The 20,678-nt window shown below is 52.8% G+C and overlaps 1 protein-coding gene across 2 annotated transcripts in view; it reads left to right on the top strand.

Moving 5' to 3' along the window:
* Positions 1 to 5,576: 5,576 nt before the first annotated feature.
* Positions 5,577 to 20,678, top strand: part of HMCN2 (hemicentin 2) — a 125,663-nt gene continuing 110,561 nt past the window's right edge. Inside the window, exons 1-4 of one of the 2 annotated variants that reach the window (XM_081279125.1) lie at positions 5,577 to 6,133; positions 17,207 to 17,277; positions 18,414 to 18,572; positions 18,920 to 19,042. In XM_081279125.1, the coding sequence (XP_081135251.1) occupies positions 5,881 to 6,133; positions 17,207 to 17,277; positions 18,414 to 18,572; positions 18,920 to 19,042 (606 nt within the window). In that variant the 5' untranslated portion in view covers positions 5,577 to 5,880. The remainder of the gene's footprint in view (positions 6,134 to 17,206; positions 17,278 to 18,413; positions 18,573 to 18,919; positions 19,043 to 20,678) is intronic. The other variant, XM_081279124.1, reaches the window with a different exon arrangement.

Raw genomic sequence — 20,678 nt, 5'->3', positions numbered from 1 at the left:
AGGCAAGGGGTCAGATTTCAGGGGGCAGTCTAGCTTCATGATGTCCACTGTCAGCAGGTTGACTGACATCTAGGGAGGCCCACCCAAAGGCAAAACAAGAGAAGGGGACACACAAAGGGCATTTCATCCATTCCAAATAGGGCAAAGGGGTAGGATTACAAAAGAACAGGTGAGTGTAGCTCAACCTCAGGGTGTACCTATTCAGAAGATTGGCCTTGCTATCTGAACAGTGGGTGGGTGGGTGGGGACTGAGTCCCAAGTATTGGCACTACCGCACCAGACTGCAGTGATCTTTCAGATCTCCTGGTGCGTCAGGACAGGAAGGCATGGTGACTTGATGTGGCTCCCCACAGGCATGCATCACTGCATCTGGCCGCATGATGTTACCAAGGTTCATCCTCATTGTAGCACGGATCAGTGCTTTGTTCCTGTTATCGCTGATTAATAATCAGTTGTATGGATAATGCCACCTTTTGTTTCTCCATTTGTTCCTTGATGGACATTTGGGTTGTTTCCACTTTTTGGCTATTGTGCGCAGTTCTGCTGTGAACATTGCAAACAATGTTTTTGTTTCAACACCTGTTTTTAATTCTTGGGGTGTCTATCTAGGAGTGGAATCTCTGGATATTCAGTGATTCCATGTTTAACTTTCTGAATTTTCCCTGCGGCTGCCCCACAGCCCCACCCTTCTCGACCTGTGGGTCTTGGAGTGATTTTTCTTGGCTCTGTGCTTCCCTTCCATCCCTTGGAGACAGGCTCTCATCATCTTCTGCTTGACCAGAGCTCATCTGCTGAATGGTCCAAGCTAATGTGCTAGGGATGTTTGGGCTGAGCCAAGTGCAGTGCCACAGGAGCTTCTCGAGTGGACCCCGCCCGGCTTTGCTGTTAACACAGGAAGTGGTGCTCATGGTGAGCATTTAGGTCAGGTGTGGACCCTGGCGGTGATGGGAGGAATTCTGACTTGGTGGCAGGCCAGGCCTTTTAGATTTGCTGGCTTTAATGGCCTTGTCTCCAACATGGGGATGGTCCAGTTCTGATCACATTCTTCATACACCTGGGAAAATTATTCAAATATTGGGAGAGTATAAATTAAGGGGAATTATTAAAGGAATTAGGATACTGCTTATTGATTTGACTCATGAGTGTATAAAATAATGAATGAAAATGAAAGGGTTTGGACTTTTCTGGTTGTATTCACCCATCTGTATGGCACTTATTTATTAAGCCACTTATTCTACTATGTGCCAGATGCTGGGCTTGGGGGTATGAGTGAAATGAGTCAGATGTGGCCTCTCCTTCGGGAACATGCTTGTGAGTCACTTTCTTGCAGTAGACAATCCCAGGATGTCTTAGAACCTGCCCCAGGGAGTTAAAGTACTAAAAAGTCTAGGTTTTGGAAATCTACTGAATTTCAGAAGAAGGTCAGTGTTGATGGTTTGTTCTCATTTCCTGAATAGAAATTGTTAAGTAAAACTGGACCCCATTCGAGGGAAAGTGAAGAACAGGCGTATCTCAGTGAGAATGCTTTTGGCTGCAAGTAGCAGAGAACATGATGCAATGAGCTTAACTCTGAAGGAAAATCTATTAGCCACATAACAAGAAGCCACGCGGAGGGCAGCTCTGAGGCTTCTTCCTTTTTACGGTGTCTCTGGGCCCTCAGCGTCTTCAGGGTTTCAAGATGGCAGCCCAATTCCTCGGGACCTTTGCAGACATCATGTCATCGTGTGGAAGAGCATGGGCTCAAATTTCTTTCTTCCTTGTGTCTTTTTCCTAGAAGCTTCCTAATTCAGCTTTATGTTTGAGCCTGTGAATCATCTGGTATTAATATTTGTGCATGGCATGAGGCAGGATTCAGGTTCACTGTTTTCCTCTATAGTTGCAGTTGTTGGAAAAAGACCCCCCTTCCTTGCTGACCGTTGATCACACATGTGTAGACTCAATGCTACACTCTTGATTGCATCTTATTGACTCCTTGCCTGTACCACACCCTCTTAACCACTGTCGATTTAGGTGAAGACTTCAAATCAGGCAGAGGAAGCCTTCCAACTTTGTTCTGGAGATAAGCCGGCACTTGCTCTTTAGTTCCTGTTGGCCAAAGAAAAAAAAAGTCCATTCCCTGCCCCATGATGGGCAAGAGGGCCAGAACCACAGGGTGACCTTGGAGACAGGAAAGAGTTTTCAAGTCACATGAAGAAGCATAGACATCTGAGAAGGCTGAGGGGGTTGGGATGAAGCCAAGCCTTCCACGAAGAAGCAGGAAAAGGGCAGGAGGCCACCAGTGTCCACAAAAATAGACCAGAGAGTTCAGTGGGACGTTCACCTATGAGCAAAGGGAAAGGAAGAAGACAGAAGAAAAGGGCAACAGTGAGCTCAGCACACTGTGCATCTCTGTGCCAGCCACAGTGACACAGGTGACATCATGGCCACAGTCAGGCTGTCACCACGTAGCCTGAACAGTGAGCCAGGATCCCTGCCAACGAGGTGGGCTCCTTCTCCCCTTATGACAGCCATGGGCTCAGCGGCACACAAGCTCCATCCAGGGGACAGGCCAGGCTGGCGGCCGGGAGCGAGTCGAGGGTTGGCTGTGGTTTAGCTTTTCGTGTTTGTTCTTGAAAACATGGGGATGGGCCATGGTTCCTGTCTCTTGAGCTGCTCAAGTATTTCTTGGGATGGCCTCAAACTGTTCCTTATGGTACATGTGACTTGGAGGCTGGTCCCATCGGGGACTGCATTCCGCAGTAAATCCTTCAAGTGCCTGGATGCTGGGAGCCCTCGGGCGGCCCTGAGGATCCCTACTCCCGCTGCCCAGCCTGTCCTCAGTGGCTGGGTCGTTTGTCAGTCGCTCCCACGAGGCCTCCCTGCTTCGTTCTCACGCCTGTTTCTGACTCTTCTTTTTGTCCAGGCATTTTGGTGACATGGCATGGTGTCTCCACAGCATGTTAAAGGTGCAGAATGTTTGAAACTTGAGTCGGGCCAGCAGAGCTGCTGGAGAGGACAGTGCTATCTGAGGAAGGCACCGAGTTCCATGTTAGTCTGCACTCTGCTTGGTGGGGGGGTCCTGTATAAATCATGGCCCCACGTTTCTGTGGCTGTGTGGAATGGGGGGTGGCTCACAGGCTTTTCAGGAAGGCAGGTGTGGGTCCAGGTCCAGCCCAGATGCAGAATCCACTTCTCTGAGCCTCAGTTTCCCCGTCCATTACAAGAAGAAAAAATGTTGACGCCCGGGTCTCGTGCTGGTGGGGAGGGCCTTGGTGCATGCTGTCCACTGTGGGGTTTTTACTCATTTAGCAGAAATAGAGCAGACACCTCAGGAGGAGGGCTGGCTGGGACAAGGGTGGTGCAGACGTCAGACTCACTGGGCGGCTGACATGGCCTAGACCAAGATGGCTCAGGGATTAGGATGTGGCAAGCGTAAAGAAAGGCCCCCGGTAGGGAGCAGTGATTCCTCAACTGGTCCTGACCGTCCCAGGGTCTGATCCCGCCCCTTGCCTGGCCTTGGCTTTCCATGCAGATGCAGGGGACAGGGCCAGGTCCCCCAGGCAGGGAACACCAGTGGACAAGCAGCATGTCAGGGAACAGACAACTCCACTGGGGCCGCTCCTTCTGGAAACAGAGGAAACATGTGGATTATCTTGAGTTCAAAAATGCAGGCTCCCAGGGGCCTGGAGATGTCAAGGTGAGGGCTGGAATTTGGTGAGGGTGGGGTTTTCCCTGGCTGCTGGGCCCCTGTTGTGTACAGCTTTGGTCCCATGACCGTAGATACATTCTTGGGAAGCCCTGAGCACCCAAAACCCCCCTGCCACCCTGGGCAGGCAGCGGGCCAGGACAGACAGCACTTTCTGATGGAGCCACAGAGCAGGGGGATGGCGGGTGCCTGCCCAAGGCTATGGGAAGATGGGCTCAGACCTTCTCTGGCAAACTTCCTGGGGCTCCAAGGGACCCTGGAGGTGGGACCACGGTGGCAGGGCGGTGAGAACCCTTGAAGGCTCTACGGAGTGTACCCTGAACGTGTGCTGCTGTGACCTGTCTCAATGTAACTGAGATGAGGACACTGACATCCTTCAAGAGCTCTTCCCAGCCTTTAGGGAAACCCTGAGAGGGGCTGCGAGGCATTGAAGGTCCTTTGTGACCTGCCTCTGACCTCTCCTCTGCTGTCCCCCTCTAGTTCCACTGGGCTACCTGCTGGCTGGTCCCTGGTGTCTCCCGCCCTGGCATATGCTGTTCCCACTCCTCCAGTGCCCTCCCCTCTTGCTCTTGAAGACTGCTCAGGCTCACTCTGTGGCCTCCTCTGACCCCTAGGCTCAGGCCCTCCTTCCTGTGGGCTCCCAGGGCTCTGGGAGTCCCTCTATTAGCACTTACCTCATTGACTTAGAATTATTTGTTTACAGTTCTTCTCCCCAGGGTGGGAAGCCTGTCTCCTGCGCATCTTTACTGTCCTCCCTGCCCCATCCCCGTCCCAACAGTGCCTTTCGGAGTGAGGGACACACACTTCAGGTGCAGCAAACCTTTGTGGCGTGAATAACCAAAGGACCACTTTGTCCCCAAAGGTCCCTTGCACTGGGTCTAAATGTTACCACTTGGTTCCTGGCTCCTGTCTTTTTTTTTTCCTTCCCACAGCTGGGGCCTCTCTTCTCTCTCCAACAGCTGGCCCAGCCCTGCCCAGACTCTGGGGGCAATTATAGCCTTAGCCCAGGGAGATTTAAAGAGCCAGTGTTCACAAGTGCAGGTGGCCCACTTCCCATTGAGCTGGGTTGTGAGTTTCACTCCCTTGCTGGATCTGGGGACCTGGCTTCTGCCATATCCCATCAGATACATAGTTCCACAGGAGACCCACCTGAGACACCCTCCCCAGGAACCTTGTCCTGGTCTAGAGCTGAGTCTCTGAGGATGTGTGGTGCCAGACCCCCCACTCCCCACCCCAGCCCCAAAGCCTTGGCCAAGTCCCGGCTTCGGACACCTGCTCTCCCATGCAGGTGGCAAACCTTCATGGGCATGGGGTCTTCCCTGCCACATAGCTCACTGGGGGTGGAAGGGGCAGACCTCCAGACAGGGCCCTGGCTGCACAGCCTGGTGGCAGCTAGGAGGAAGGCTCAAAGAGCAGGCTGTGGGTTGCAGTCAACCTCAGAGGTGGGGCAAGCCTTGCGGAGGGGAAAGGGGGAGGAGGGGGCTTTCCTCCTGGCTGAGTGCTGCACCTACAGGGACCTGGAAAAAAAGCAGTGAGCTTCGAGGAAACGACCTGAAAATGCATAGCGGGTGGGGTTCCGGGCTTAGGGCTGTTGGCTACAATAGTTATAACTGTAGTAAGTGGGGAGCTCTGTGCGCCCGCGGAGGAGGGAGAGGTGGGGGGAGAGAGACATAGAGCGTGTTTTATGGGGGATGGGGAGGCTGCTGGGTGGAGAAAGTCGCAAAGGCGAGGACCAGCTTTGGCCACGTCTGGAGATGACAGCCGATCGCTTGCCCCCTCCCCTTTCCTCCCCCGCAGCGGGGCCCGCGTGGGCGTGCAGACGGCGGGAGGCGCAGGTGTCCGCAGCTTCCCGCGCACCCCAGTCCCTGGCTGCCTTGGCCTCGGCTCCACTTCCCTTCTGCTAAGCCCCGCGTCCTCCTCTAACCTCGGGTCTGGACTGGCGAGCAGCGGGGCTGGGAAAGTTTGAGTCACGGTGGGGGGAGCGGAGGAGGCGGGGCCGTGACCCTGAACGGGGTGGGCTCTAGGGCCCGCCTCCGGCTCCCAGCAGGGGGACCCCGCCGCGCGCCCCTGTCCCGCGAGCACCCAGAGCGAGGCGCTGCGCGGCAGCCGCGCTTTGGGAGGCCTCTGGTTCACCAGGGTGACCGCGCTCGCTGCGACCTGTCACCGCAGTGGCGAACCAGTCGGTCGCGCCCAGCATGATGCCCCGGGCACCGCTCCTGCAGCTGTTGGTGGCAGTCTCCGCTGCCGCGGTGGTGACTGGAGCGCCCGGGACGGTGCTGCCCCCCACCACGGGGGACGCCACTCTGGCCTTCGTCTTCGATGTCACTGGCTCCATGTGGGACGACCTGATGCAGGTGATCGACGGCGCCTCCCGCATTTTGGAGCGGACCCTGAGCAGCCGCAGCCAGGCCATCGCCAACTACGTGCTGGTGCCCTTCCACGACCCAGGTAGCGCCCCGCGTCCCCCGACTGCGCCCAGAGGCGCGCGCTCGCCTGCCCCCGCCCCTCCAGCCTCTGCGCCCTGGGCGCAAGTGACGGCCGGCCGAGCGAGGGCGCCGTTTGGGCATGTTCGCGCTTCGGGGACCCTGGGCACCAGGGGCAGGCCTCGAAGCGTCCCTCCCCTCCACCGGGAACCTTCTCTACCCGCTTCTCCCGCCCTCCTGGGTTAGGGCTGTCAGGGTAGCGGTAGAGAGCAGGGCCCAGCGCACAACACCTCGCAAGCGACTTCACTTTCCTGAGCCTCACTTTCCCCAGTTACGAAAGAATCAGCGAAGACTTGCTGAGATGTTGGACTGGGTGCCACTTCTGTTATTTCTTAGAATTTGCTTTAGCTTGGGCTTTGGGGATCACAACAGTTCTCAGAGGCAGGCCTAGGGGCGAAATGGGGTGCAGAGGAACTCACGGTGCTGAGACACTGCCTTTCCTGCCCTTCCTTAGGAATACTCCTGAGGAATACCCAGCTCTGATGGACAACGGGGCGCCCACCTGCTGGTCCTCACTGCGGGGTTCCCGCACCATAGCTCCCCCAGCCCCGCCGGCCACCCCTGCTGCCCACAGCCCCCTTCCTTTCAACTCAGTGTTAGGGGCACCCCTTGAAAGAGCTCCTGAGGGGTCCCAAAGTTCCTTGAGCATCTGGGTACTGCCGGCTCCCAGCCTTGCAAAGCCAGACACTTTTCCTCCCAACATTTTTGTTTTTTTAGTGGGGGAAAAATTTTAAAAAAGCCCTTCTGACAGAGTAGGGAGAAAACAGTACATTGACCCTGTCTGCCCACCATCTAGATCCTACTGTTTATATCTGCTCTGTTTGCTCTATTGCTTATCTTTCCATCCATCCACCTCTTACCCAGGAGGACAGCTTTAGAGAAAGAGGGAAAGAGGTGGGGAGTGCAGATTCCTGGCAGAATTCCCCTGAGGAGTGGACCAGGGCTGTTCGAGTCTGCTGTCCAGGGGCTTGGAGGGCCGCTGCTCTCAGAGCTCTGGGCTTCATGGGGCTCTAGAAAGAAATTCTGGGAACCTGGAAAGGAGGCTTCCACCTGGGACCAGGGGCATGGAGGCCGGGGCTTGTGAGTAGATGGGGTGTGGATGTGCCCTGGCTCCAGCTGGAGCCCGGGTCACCCTGTCTGTCCAGCTCTCTCACGTTCTTGGAAGATGGTGCTTGGGTTTCCAGAGACTTCACTCTACAGGACCTTGGAGATCATCTGACCCACCCTTTACCTCACAGTTGGAGAGCTTGAGGCTTGGACACCAATGAGACTTCCCCAAGGCCACCTGCCAGGGTGACGCCCTCCTGATTCATAGCCCCTGTTTGTTATGCAGGGCAGGACCACAGCCGTTGGGAGCTATAGGAGGCTTGGGCCTGGGCTCCCGAGGGCTGTCCTCGCTGCTCCTCTCTGGCCATCAGCTTCAGGAGCCCCTTCCACCCTGAACCCGTGCTCTCCTCTGTGCTGAGCGGGTGTACAGCTCTCCAGCCTCCTCCAGGCTCAGCCTGTCACTCTGTCCTCAGTGAAGCAAAACACAGGCCCTCCTTCCAGTCCCCCGATTAGGGTGTCCCTAGAGACACACACAGGTCCCCCTCACTGGAGTGTGGGTGGAGCCCTGTGAGGCTCCCTGTGGAAGTGGGCAGCCTGTGGGGACAGGCTAGGTAGAGTGGAAGGTGACAGGTTCTGGTTCAGGCACCAGCTCCTGGCCCAGGTGGGTCCTCAGGGGAGGGGACCAAGGAGAGGATTCCTGAGGAAGCCACACTGCAGGGTGGCTTGAGGAACAGGAATGAAGGTTAGTGGTTTTTGACTGTAGATGCTGGGTGCTGGGGACACAGTTAGGGCAGAGGACGTCCTGGGGTGCTGGAGCTGCTGGGTAGGGGCAGGAAGTCTGAGTGGAGAGGCAGGTGTGCGTGGGAGGAGGAGGAGCCCAGGCCTGGATCAGCCTTGCCTGGCTGAGGGTTTGGAGACCTTGCATTTCCTTCTATGGGCTTGGAGCTTCGGCAGGGGCTGGCGCTGGGGGTCAGGGCTGGCTGTGTCTTTGATTCAGCAGACAGAACTCCTTTCGGTGGGAGAAAGCTTGAGAAGTAGGGCTTTTAGCCAACTGGCCCCCAGATCTGCATGCTGGCAGCCCTGGAGGGGTGTCAGGGAGAATAGCAGTGGTCTTAGACGGCACGGGCTTTGTGGAGAAGGACTCGTGCTTTGGAAATGTTCTAAATAAGTTTTTAAATGCAAAAAATGGCATGCTCCCCGAGTAGAAAAGGTGGAAACTTGTTCATTGTTTCATTTGACTGGAAATTTATATTGTTTTCAGGTTTTCTCTAGTTCAATGTGATAAAAAGCACTCCTGGGTCAAGATCTTGGCATCTTTGGTCTTTCTGTAGGATTAAGTGGAATTCCCAGGCCATTTTAACACAATGAGAGATGGGCGGCCAGTCCAGTTGTCTTCCAGAATGTTCACCAGAAGTGACCGAGGTGGCCTCTCCCAGTTCAGCTGCCGACACTGGGAGTTAGAATAAGACATTTGTTTTCCGAGGTGGGCGCAGTGGTGCAGGCCTGTGGTCCCAGTGCCTCCGGAGCTTGAGGCAGGAGGATCGCAAGTTTGAGGCTCAGCAATTTAGCAAGACCCTGTCTCAAAATAAAAAGGGCTGGAGATGTGGCTCAGTGGTAAAGCACCCTGGGTTCAATCCCCAGATAAAAACAAAAACATGTTTTTCCTAATTCCAAAGATGGAGAATGTTCCAGTTTAATTACTCACAAGGCTCAACAATTCATGAGGTTTTTGTGTGTGACTTTCTTCTCTTGTAAATCGCTGGTTTCTTCGCTGGTATCTCCACGGGTACCTGGGTGGTTGTTTGGGTGACAGGAGGACCTGACGCTGATGTCGTTAAGTGTTTGGTTGTATGTTGGTGTTTCCCCGGCCTTTGTCTTCCAGTATTATTGATGTTCTGAGGCTTTAAATGTTATGAAATCTATTGATTTTTTTCTTTTGTGATTTATTTACATGGATGTTTTAGCAAGGTTGGTTTTTATTTTTTGATTACAAAATCAGTTAGATGTTCTAGATTTTTGTGTTTTCTTTCTTGGCATTTAATCCTTTCACCATGAATTAAAAAAAATATCTGGTGCAAGTTGCGACTAGGAAACAAATGTAGTTCTACGGCAGGATAATTGATTATTTGGGGGCATTTGATCAAATAACTTTTTGCTCTATCATTTGAACCTTACCCAAGTTGCTTTATCTATTAGGAATCAATCTGGGCTATCTGGTCGGTTCTGTTTTATGATCATTCTTGTGCCAGGAGCCCATTGTATTAATTATTAGTCTTTATAATATGTACAAATAGAGTGAATTCTGCCTCATAAAATCTTTTCTTTTTTTTTTTAAGAGTGAGAGAGGAGAGAGAGAGAGAGAGAGAGAGAGAGAGAGAGAGAGAGAGAGAATTTTTTTAATATTTATTTTTTAGTTCTCGGCAGACACAGCATCTTTGTTGGTATGTGGTGCTGAGGATCGAACCCGGGCCGCACGCATCCCAGGCGAGCGCGCTACCGCTTGAGCCACATCCCCAGCCCATAAAATCTTTTCTTTAAAAAAATTTAACAAGCTTTTTATTTTAGAAAAGTTTTAGATTTGTTGCATTTTTGTGAGGATAACACAGGAATCACCCAAAACCCAGTTTTCCCTGTTATGAACATCTTACATCACTGTGGTCCATCTACACAGTGAGTCAGCCACTATGGTTGTGTCTTCTTTTTTTAAATTTTTTGTTTTTTTTTTTCTTTTCATTTTTTGGTTCTTTTTGGTTATTCATGGCAGTAGAGTGTATTTGACATATCAACATACATGGAGCCTAACTTGCCCTCTTGTGGTTGTCCATGATGTGGAGTTACGGTGGTCATGTGTTCCTGTACGAACATGGGAAAGTGATGTCCTATGCATTCCACTGTCTCTCCTATTCCCATTCCTCCTCCCTACCCTTCATTCCCTTTGGTCTAATCCAGTGACCTTCTGTTCTTCCCCTTGCCCCCTTTGTGTGGGTTGGCATCCACACATCAGAGAGAAGATTCAGCCTTTAGTTTTTTTGGAACTGGTTTATTTCACTTAGCATGAAAATCTCCAATTCCACCCATTTACCAGCAAATGCCATGATTTCATTCTTCTTTATGGCTGAGTAATATTCCATTGTGTATATGTACCACATTTTCTTTATCCATTCATCTGTTGAAGGACACCTGGCTTGGTTCCAAAGCTTACCTTGTTGTGAATTGAGCTGCTATAAACATTGATGTGGCCATTGATATGCTTTTTTTCTAACTAAAGTCCACACTTCACTCAGGGTTCTTGAGTTTCTCTTCGGGGTCCCTTCTCTGCCCCAGGACTTCACACTGTGGTTAGTCGTCCTTTCTCCTTGGGCTTCTCTGGGAGGTTGGTTTCCACTGATCCTGACTCTTTTGAGGAGGGTTGGGATTGGTCTTATGCTTTTTTCAAGTTGGATGTGTGTTCTGGGGTATAAGGCCCAAGAGACACAGTGCCACTGTCGTGATCTCTATCCAGAGCACCCTCTGTTTGCACGGGGTCACCTGCTGCAGGGGGCACTGTTAGGTTTCTCCACCGTGAAACCTCCTCCTCTCCCTGGAGTAGAGTCACTGCAGCCCACATGAGGTGTGGGGGGAGGGGGAGGTCCGCCCCGCGTCCTGGAGGCTGGCCGCATCAGTTGTCTGGACTTCTTCTGCCAGTGAGAGCCCTCTGTTCTGGGGGTGCAGTGGCGCAGCCTGGAATCCCAGTAACTCGGGAGGCTGAGGCAGGAGGAGTGCAAGTTCCAGGCCAGCCTCAGCAACTTAGTGAGACCTTGTCTCACAATAAAAAGTAAGAAGGGCTGGGACATGGCTCCGTGGTAAAGCACCAACGGGTTCCGTCCTCTCTACCATCTCCCCCGCAAAGACAGTTCTCTTTTCTTCCTTATTTAATCGCGTATTTACATCGACATGGAATCAGAGACACTTCTTATTTTCCACTTCAGTTCATAATCCAGGACTGCTTTATTTTCTGGCTCAAACTCTCCAAGCTTTGGAGCACATTCAGTGGCCTCCATGTCCCGTGGACGAGTTCCCGTTGGTGTCGCTGTGGCATTTAGAAGGACATAGGTATTTACATCTGAGTTCTGAGCACCTCCTGTGATTGCAGGGTGCGGGCTCATCTCCCCAGGGAGCCTGCCTCCTGCTGTGCGTGAGCCGCCGCACTCCAGGGGTGTCACTGCCTCTCCCTCAGCGGGCAGGGCGAGGTCTGGGTTGTGCCCAGAGCCTGTGCATTCAGCTGTATCTCATCCGTGTTTGCAGGCGCAGCCACGTGAACTATGTGACGCCGACCCTGCCTTCCACCCTGTGGCCCACTCTAGCTCATCACCTCGTGGGCCGATCTAGCCCCTTCCCACACATATATTGAGGTCCTCCTGCCTCAGTCACCCCAGTAGCTATGATTACCAGAGAGGGCGTGGGGTACAGGGAGGTACAGGTGAAGCAAGAATAGCAGGAATATATATATATATATATATATATATATATATATACACCTTTATTTTATTTATTTATTTTTTACGTGGTACTGAGGATTGAACCCAGCACCTTGTGCGTGCTAGGTGAGCCACAAAATAGGACTTTTTTTTTTTTTTTTTTAAGATGTTGATAGACCTTTATTTTATTTATTTATAAGTGGTGAGCCAAGTGTGTGTGGCTTCTCTGTGGCCTCCTATTCCAGTGGCCACAAGCCGGCTTCCACCCCATCCCTGTGTCCACCCCTTGACCGCTCAGTGCTGGCCTGCCCAGATCTGGCTGTGGGATGGTCACTCCATGGCCCACAGGGAACAGCCTTCCTAGGAGAGCCCAGTTCTTTTGTCCTTGGTCTCCAGACGCCGCTCATTTTCAAAGTCACGTGGACTTCCTGGTCTTCAGCCCGTTCCTTTTCTTGTGGCGCTGGGTGGACACTGGCCGGGCCCTGCCTAGCTGCTCCACATGGTGCTCCCCGCCCTCTTTTTGTTCACCTTCTTCATTCTCAGAATCTTCTCGAGCATCTGTTCTTTCAGATGAAACACAGAAAATCTCTGTCAATTTCCAAAAAAAAAAAAAAAAATCCAGTTGTGATTTTGGTTGGGATCGTGTTCAATCTCGACTTTGGGAAGAAAAGTTCTGTCTTTTTTTAAAAACTCACCTGTTCCTCCGAAGGCTGCGTCTCCTCTGTTCCCATAGTTATTTCCTCTAGAAAAGATTCGTATTTTTTTTTCCTTCTAAGTTCCACCCATTTCTTTTTCTTTTAAAGATCAGTTCTAAACATTTTGGCTTTTGTTACTATATTAAGGATATTTTTCCATTACTTTTTTTTTTTTTTTTTGCAAATGAGCATTGGTATCATGTTGGAGAGCAATTCCTTTTTGTATATTTTTTTTTCAATTTTTTACTAATCTTTTGGGTCATGAGTCGGATCGAGGCTGACAGCCACAGCCTGTCCAAATTATAATGTTGTCTCCTCCAATCAAATGTCCCCTTTATCTTAAATATCTGTATTACTCCCCAGCGAGAACTTCCAGAACAATGCCAATACTGTGGCAGCTGCAGGCAATCTTGTCTTGTTCCGGTTTCACACTGTGGTCTGATGTTGGCTCTTGGTGTGAGGCTTTTGGCCATTGCTTTCATTCTGTCACCAAAACACAAAATGCCACCAAAGTAAAAAAAAAAAAAAAAAAGAAAAGAAAAAAGAAAAGAAAAGCCAAACACCCACCTGGCCAAGGGCTGAGTTTCAGTGAGTGACTTTCTCCTGTTGACCTGTTACTGTGATTTCTTAATGTGAAGCTGTTCTGCACTCCTTGCCCAGCCCTGCCTGGTCACAGTGGACTTCTCTTTAATACTCAGCTGGCCTCTAGTGCCAGCTCCTTGCGTGGGACTTCTGCATCTGATTTCAGTAGATAGGACTGGTCGTTGGTGCTCTTTGTGGTCTTTGTCAAGTATTGGCCTCAGGCTTAGCTCTCATAGTTAATAATCTCTTTTTTTTTTTTTTTTTTGAGAGAGAGTGAGAGAGGAGAGAGAGAGAGAATTTTTTTTTAATATTTATTTTTTAGTTTTCGGCGGACACAACATCTTTGTTGGTATGTGGTGCTGAGGATCGAACCCGGGCCGCACGCATGCCAGGCGAGCGCGCTACCGCTTGAGCCACATCCCCAGCCCCAATCTCTTTTTTGATTCTCCAGAGTCGGGGCTAGGGCTGCAGCGCACTGAGAGAGCATGTATTTGGCATGTTTGAGGCCCTGGGTTCCGTCCCTAGCACCCCAAAACAAAAAAATTACAAAATTATACTTGTTTAAAAAATATTCTGGTAATACAACTCAGAAGAGATACTAACACATTTTTTAAAAAATATTTTGGTGTCCTTCTAGGCTGTGTGTGTGTGTGTGTGTGTGTGTATGTTCACTTGTATACATGCATATACTTAATTTTCAAAATTATAGTGCATAGAGCTGGGCATCCTGGTGAATGCCTGTAATATCAGCAGCTTGGGAGGCTGAGGCAGGAGGATCACAAGTTCAAAGCCAGCCTCAGCAATTTAGTAAGGCCCTAAGCAACTTAGGGATACCCTGTCTCAAAATTAAAAAAAAAATGAAAAGGGCTGGGGAGGTGGCTCAGTGGTTAAGCGCCCCTGGGTTCAATCCCTGATACTAAAAATAAAAAAAATGATACTGCAGCAGCGCCCCTCCCACGTGCTGTGTTATGTCAGGAAATGTGCTGGCTCCCGGTCCTCCATAATGATGACATAACATGCTTCAGGAGGAATTATCTTAATTCGTCCCACCGGCCTTCTCCAGCGTAAAATAGGCTGCTTTAGTTTCTTTACAGTAAACACACACATTTGCAAGCGGATCCACAGGATGGATCCCCCAAATGAGACAGCTCAGTGTGAGTGCGTGAGCAATCTCAGTTTTGATCATGAGTGCCAGATTGGCCTCCAAAACCACTGTGTGGGTTTGCCCTTCTGTGGATGCGCCACGAGGCCGAGCTGCACCTGAGTCTCTGCCAACATGGGGAGGTCACTCTCTTTCCAGAGTGCTAACAAGACTTCATGCTAATTTGATAGGTGAGAAATGGTGTTCTGTTTTAATTTGCATGTGTCCGTTGGCCAGTGTAGAACCTTCTAGAGCTTCTCCCTGCATACCTTTGGGTTTCCAGGTGCCGCCATCTTTCTAAAGGGAAGAGGTGGCTTTGGTTGGCCAGGAATGAGGACTCAGGTGTTCAGTCCCCAGACCTGCCTGTGAGCTTGGGCCCTGCCTGCACCCCTGCTCCCTTACTGCTATTTTAAAAGGCAACATTGCAGATAGAAACAAAAGTAAGCAGAAGAGTGTAGCGAATTGCCAGGCACTTAACATGAAGCATCTTCAAAAATATATCATGCAAGTACATATTAAAAAGTCCTATTTTACTGGGCTGGGCAGGGGCTCAGCAGTAGCACACTTGCCTGGCATGTGTGAGGCACTGGGTTCGATTCCCAGCACCACATATAAATAAATAAAATAAAGGTCTATCAACAACTTAAAAAAAAGTCCTATTTTGTGGCTCACCTAGCATGTGCAAGGTGCTAGGTTCAATCCTCAGTACCACACAAAAAATAAATAAATAAAATGAAGTATATATACATTCCTGCTATTCTTGCTTCACCTGCACCTCCCTCTACCCCATGCCCTCACTGGTAATCATTCCTAGATTTCGAGACCGGGTCTCATGAAGGTGCTGAGGCTGGCCTCAGTATTGAGGTCCTCCTGCCTCAGCCACCCCAGTAGCTAGGATCACAGGTGTGCAGCATCGTGCCTGGCTTATCATTTCTGTGTTTTATTTGTGAAATGCACAGATCTTCTCCGTATACTTGTGACAAATGACACCCCATGGAAACCATGCTCCCACCAGTACGTGGAGCATTTCCGTCCCCTCAGCTGGTTCCTGTGCCCCTTGGTGCTCTCCAGCCTGCAGGCTGCCTCTGTCTTTGCTTTCCTCTCACTGCCCCAGAGCTTCCTAGAACTGGCTCTGTGTCACAGCAGGTACTGTCTGGCTTCTCTCATGCACACAGGATGGGGGTCCATCCCACTGGGACCTGTGCTGGTCATTTCTTCTGTCGCACTGCTGAGTGGAACCTGATCACAGTGGTCCCTCTTATCTGCAGCTCACTTTCCATAGTTTTAGATACCAATAGCTGGCCAAGATCCAAAAATGTCAAATGGAAAATTCCAGAAATAAACAATGCATAGGTTTTTAAAATTTTTTCTACAGTGGTGCTAGGAATCAAACCCAGGGCCTCACACATACTAGGCAAGTACCCTACCATTGAGCTATGCCCCAGCCCATAATTCATGCATTTTTAAAAATATATTTTTAGTTGTTGATAGAACTTTATTTTATTTATTCATATGTGGTGCTGAGAATCAAACCCAGTGCCTCACACATGCCAGGCAAGGGCGCATCGCTGAGCCCCAGCCCCATCCCAATTCATGCATTTTAAACTGCACATTATCCCAAGTTGTGTGATGAGATCTTATACTGTCCCATCCTGACCAAAGTGACTCATCTCTTTGTCCAATGTATCCAAGCAGTATATGCTACCTCCCTGTCAGTCCCCCAGTAGCTGTCTCTGTTATTGATCCACCTGGTTTTTGCCCAAGGCCATCTGTTATGCTATCATACAGCTTATGTTTAAATGACTCTTATTTTACTGGATAATGGCAGCAAAGCACAAGAGTAGCGATGCTGGCAATTTTATCATATTGTTACAGTTGTTCTATTTTATTATTAGTTATTGTTAATCTCTAATTATTGCACTTAATTTATATATTAAATTTTATCATAGGTATGTACATACAGGAAAAAGTCATATGAAGGGGTTGCTACTGTCTGGTTTCAGGGATCTACGGGGTCCTGGAATGTATTTCCCATGGGTAAAGGGGAACACTGTACATGAATGCACCAGTTTGTCTATTCCCTGGTTGATGGACATTTGGCTTGCTTCTAGCTTGGCCCTGTTACAAACACAACCACCGTGAACATTCGAGTACAATCCTTCCTGTGGATATGTGTTTTCATTTCTCTTGGGTAATACCTGGGGCTGGAATGGCCAGATCATGTGGTGGATGTGTGGATGACTTTTTAGAAGCTTCCGTTGTCTTCCAAAGGGGCTGGACCGTCTGGTGTTCCCAAGCATTGGATGGGTGTTCCTGTTGCCCCCATCCTGCCAAATTCCCGCGTGGCCAACCTGTGTACTTTTCCTCACTGCTGCCCTTGAACACGTATCAGGAGCTGCCACACGGAACCGAGCGCCCTCAGCCCTGAGCCCTGAGTGTGGGGGTGTGGCGAGCCAGCCGCGGCTGTGTGTGAACCAGGGGCGCACAGGGTGGGCTGGACCCACGCTGCCTCTCTGTTTGGGCGGGTGACGGAAGTGCCTTTTCGCTGGCTCTGCCCGGGATCCCACACAGCACATGAGATGGGCGTGGCCTCCCTAGCTGACAGGGGACATCCTGAAGCTAGACTCCACCCGCTGAAGCCTGACCCCTGGCCTCACTGAATGGCTTCTCCCCCATAAGAGGGCTCAGGGCGCTCCTCGCTCTTTCTTGCCTGCCTTGCCCCCTGTGGGAGCTGCGGCTGAGGAGCCGTGGCTGAACCAAAGAAAAGGTACTTCCTGTGTCTGCGTCTTGGAGTGACCCTGACGGGTTCAGTCGTGTGATGTGAACAAGCCACACACAGTTGGGGTTTCTGGAAGGCTCCATTCTCATTGATCGGCCCATGTTGGGTGCTTGCTTTGGGTTCCAGAAAGGGAAAGGGTGACTGTTTGCTTCTCCGTCTCTGTCTTCCCAGAATCCCTTTCCCACTGGGAGTGGAGTGGGCTGGATGGCAAAGTGGGCATTCTTAGGGGAGTCTTGGTCACAAAGGCTGGGGACTGCTGTTGGGAGCAGGGACTGGGCTTACCCGCTACCCTCCTCTGCACCCCCCTGAGCTCTGGGTCCCCCTTTCTTCCCCACAGATATTGGCCCAGTGACCCTCACAGCAGACCCAGTGGTGTTTCAGAAGGAGCTGAGAGAACTCTACGTGCAGGTGGGCTGCCCCTCCCCCGTCCCTGTCCCCTGCCCAGCCTGCTGACCTTTGTCACCTCAGTGCCCAGAGGCCCAGGTCTTAGCCCCTCCAAGCAGCCAAGAGAGCGGTTCTCCCCCTGCCCCGCTGCCATGACCCACCTCAGCTCTGCTGGAGGCTCCCAGCCCACCTTGGAGGCCCTGGAGAGCTGACTTTTGGGTTCTTCCCTCATTCAGTGAACCAAGTACCTCCCAGAGCCCCTGTGCCCAGCACATAGTAGGTGCTTATTCTTTAATGAGTGAATCTTCAGGATAGAAAGAGGCAGCTCATGGGGGCCCCCAGTTAAGGGCACGTGTGGTAGCTGAGGGCCAGTGTGAGGCAGGTCAGTTCCAACCCCCAATCCAGCTGCAGCCTGGGTCATACGCCCCGCGGCCACCTGGGCTCCTCTGCCACCCCAGACACGGTGGTTCAGCATCTGTTCTTGGTCCCACCCCTGAGACCAGCTGCCTGAGGGCAGGGGCCCCATTTTCCTCCCCTGCCAGGCCTCCTGCAGGGCCTCCCAGGGTCCAGAACAGGCCCCTCATATTGGGACTCAGTAACTCGCCATGGGGTGAAAGGGCCAATTGGAAAGAAGCATTTGCTGAGAAGTCACCAGGCAAAGTCCTGCAGCTGCGGGGGGTGTGGACTGGTGAGGGGGCGGCCGCATGGCAGAGAGCCGCGGGAGCTGGGCGGGAGGCAGGAGGGTGTACCTCGGTGGGCTGAACCCGGGGACGAACCCAGCAGGTTGTAGGCCGATGAATGGGGGAGGTGGTCCCTCTGTCCTCTTCCGCCCCTCCCGCCCTGGTCTGAGCAGCCGTCTGTGGTTCCCCTGGGCTGTCTGCTAGATGTCCCATCCCTGTCCCCACTTGTAGCACTCATCTCGTGGCAATGAGACACACGTGTGGGCTTGGTGGCCCACTGTCTGCCACCCACACGTCCCCTGGGTGGCTGTCACCGTCGCAGGGTGGATGAGCCGAGCTGCTTCCCTAAGCTTGCCATGGGCTGGTGCCATGTGGTGTCTCGGGGGGGCACCAGGGCACCTCCCCGTGGCTCTGGAGAGGTCTGGGGTGGGTCCTTCTGGAGGAGGTGGGCGGCAGCCGCTGACGAGCCCCCGCCTGCAGGGAGGTGGCGACTGCCCAGAGATGAGCGTGGGGGCCATCAAGGCCGCCGTGGAGGTCGCCAACCCCGGCTCCTTCATCTACGTCTTCTCGGATGCCCGCGCCAAGGACCACCACAAGAAGGAGGAGCTGCTGCAGCTCCTGCAGCTGAAGCAGTCACAGGTGACCCTCCTGCCTGGGACACCGCAGGGTCCCCCTGGCTGCAGCCTCCAGGGGCACTCCAGGGGCACTCCAAAGGTCACCTCCGAGCCTCCTTTGACATGGGCTTCATCCCATGTATGAGGCGTCCACTGTGAGCACTGGCCCTGCCCCAGCTCCTGACCCCGTGAGAACCAGGGGACTGAGCCTGGCAGGTTGCGGGCCAGCGGCCCCGGGAGGTGGTCCCTCTTCCTCGTCGTGCTGAGATGGACACGCTCACGATCCCCCTCAGAGCCGGGAAGGGCCCTGCCACTTACCCTGCAGCAGGTGGCTGGGGGTCCTGAGCCAGGCATGTGCCTGTCGTCTTCCAGGTGGTCTTCGTGCTCACGGGGGACTGTGGTGACCGCACGCATCCTGGCTACCTGGCCTACGAGGAGATCGCCTCCACCAGCTCTGGGCAGGTGTTCCACCTGGACAAGCAGCAAGTGGCAGAGGTGAGGCCTGCTGTCAGGGTCAGGAGGACCCTGCCCATCCCTGCGCCCTGCGTGGCTCTGCCTGCTGGGGGACTAGCAGTTGTAGCCCAGCAGAGCTGTCACCTGAGACGGGGGCGGGAGGCTCTGCATTCAGGGCAGGTGATGTCATTTCAATGACACCCCACCCGCCCACCCCCCCACCCCGCCCAAGGCAGGTCCTTTGGGTTCACAGGCAAAAGCTTCGCAGGTAGAGAGGCTGAGGCTTGCACAGGGGGTGGGTGCAACCGCGGGGCCACCAGCAGGTGGACCCGTGAAACTTGGCAGAAGTGCTGGTTGGGGCTCCTCCTGAGCTCCCCAGAGCCTGGGAAGCCGAGGTGGGTGGGGAGAAGGGGAGCCACCAGGTCTAGGCTGCATGGTTGGGAACATGCCCAGTCCTGTGGCCTGAGTGCCACCCTCTGGATTCCCTCGGAGCCCGGCACTCGCCAGGTCCTGCCCCTCCTCTCTGGCACCATCGCAGGCTGTTCAGGGGCTGCTGTCCCTCCAGCCCATTCCCATTGTCCAGCAGTGGAGGGCTCCCCGCAAGGCTGAGCTGGTGAGCATGGCTAACAGCCTTCTCTCTGCCAAGAACAGGCTGCCCATTTCCACGGTGTAAATCCTCCAGCTTTGGCTGTGTTGGAGCTGCTCTTACAAAGTCACCAAAACAGAGTTGGGTTCGCTGAGCCTGACACTTGGCTTTCTTGGGTTTGTGTGAGCCAGTTCCTGTAAGCCTCTGGATCCCTCTAAAGCAGTTCTGCCTATAGGTCCCTGCCTGTTGTCTGCTGGTATGTCCACCTTAGGGGACCCTCTGCCTTTCTCACTCACTGCCTGTATTCTCCCCTTGCCCCCACTCAGCACCTTAGTGGCCTTGACTGGCTCCTCACTGTCCCTGGTCTTCCTACCCCAGGGCTTTTTCTCATGCTGCGTGTTTTTCCAGCTCCTCCCCAGTTATACCCTCTCATGGGGCCTTTCTGGATTTCCTGTCGAGATTCAGTCTCCTTTCTACACTGTTCCAGCTCCCTGTGCTTCTGTATATGATTGTCATTTTATGCTCGTGTGATAATTTAATGTCACTACTCTGTGAGCTCCTGAGGGCTGGCCACGTGCATCCTGTTTGCTACAGAATCTCCAGTACTTTGCATGGCCACCAGCGCAGAGCAGGTGCTGGCGAAGTGGCTGTGGAATGGGCTCACGGGGTCCCTGCGGCCCTGGGAAGGAGAGGTGTGAGAGGCAGAGCCCCAGGCTGGCTGTGGACGGGCCAGCCCTGCCGTCCCTCAGGGAGAGGCTTCTGGAGTTGTGTATTTAGGAACTGCGGAGAGTGTCTCCAGGGCCGTGTTTAGGTTAGCGTGCCTGAGCTCCCTGCTGACAGATGGCGTTTATGGTTCTCGGTGACACGTCAGCCTTCCCTGGCACGGAGCCCCGGGCGCAGGAGGAGGCAGAATGGAGGGACCGCTCCATCCCTGCTTCTAAGGAGACCTTTCTGGGCCACCCCCTGGGACTGGGTTCCTGCTGGTGCAAACCAGATACAGGGAGCCTGGCAGGCCGCTAGAGGGTGGCTGGCCCAGGTGTCCTCTTGGGCAGGCAGGGGCCCAGGGAGTCACTGCTTCTGGGCTGTGGTACC

The sequence above is a fragment of the Spermophilus citellus genome, assembly GCF_964194105.1.
Source record: "Spermophilus citellus genome assembly, chromosome: 2".
NCBI classification, from domain to species: Eukaryota; Metazoa; Chordata; class Mammalia; order Rodentia; family Sciuridae; genus Spermophilus; species Spermophilus citellus.
The sequence above is the reverse complement of the archived record's forward strand: the minus strand, read 5'-3'. Positions and strand labels throughout refer to the sequence as shown.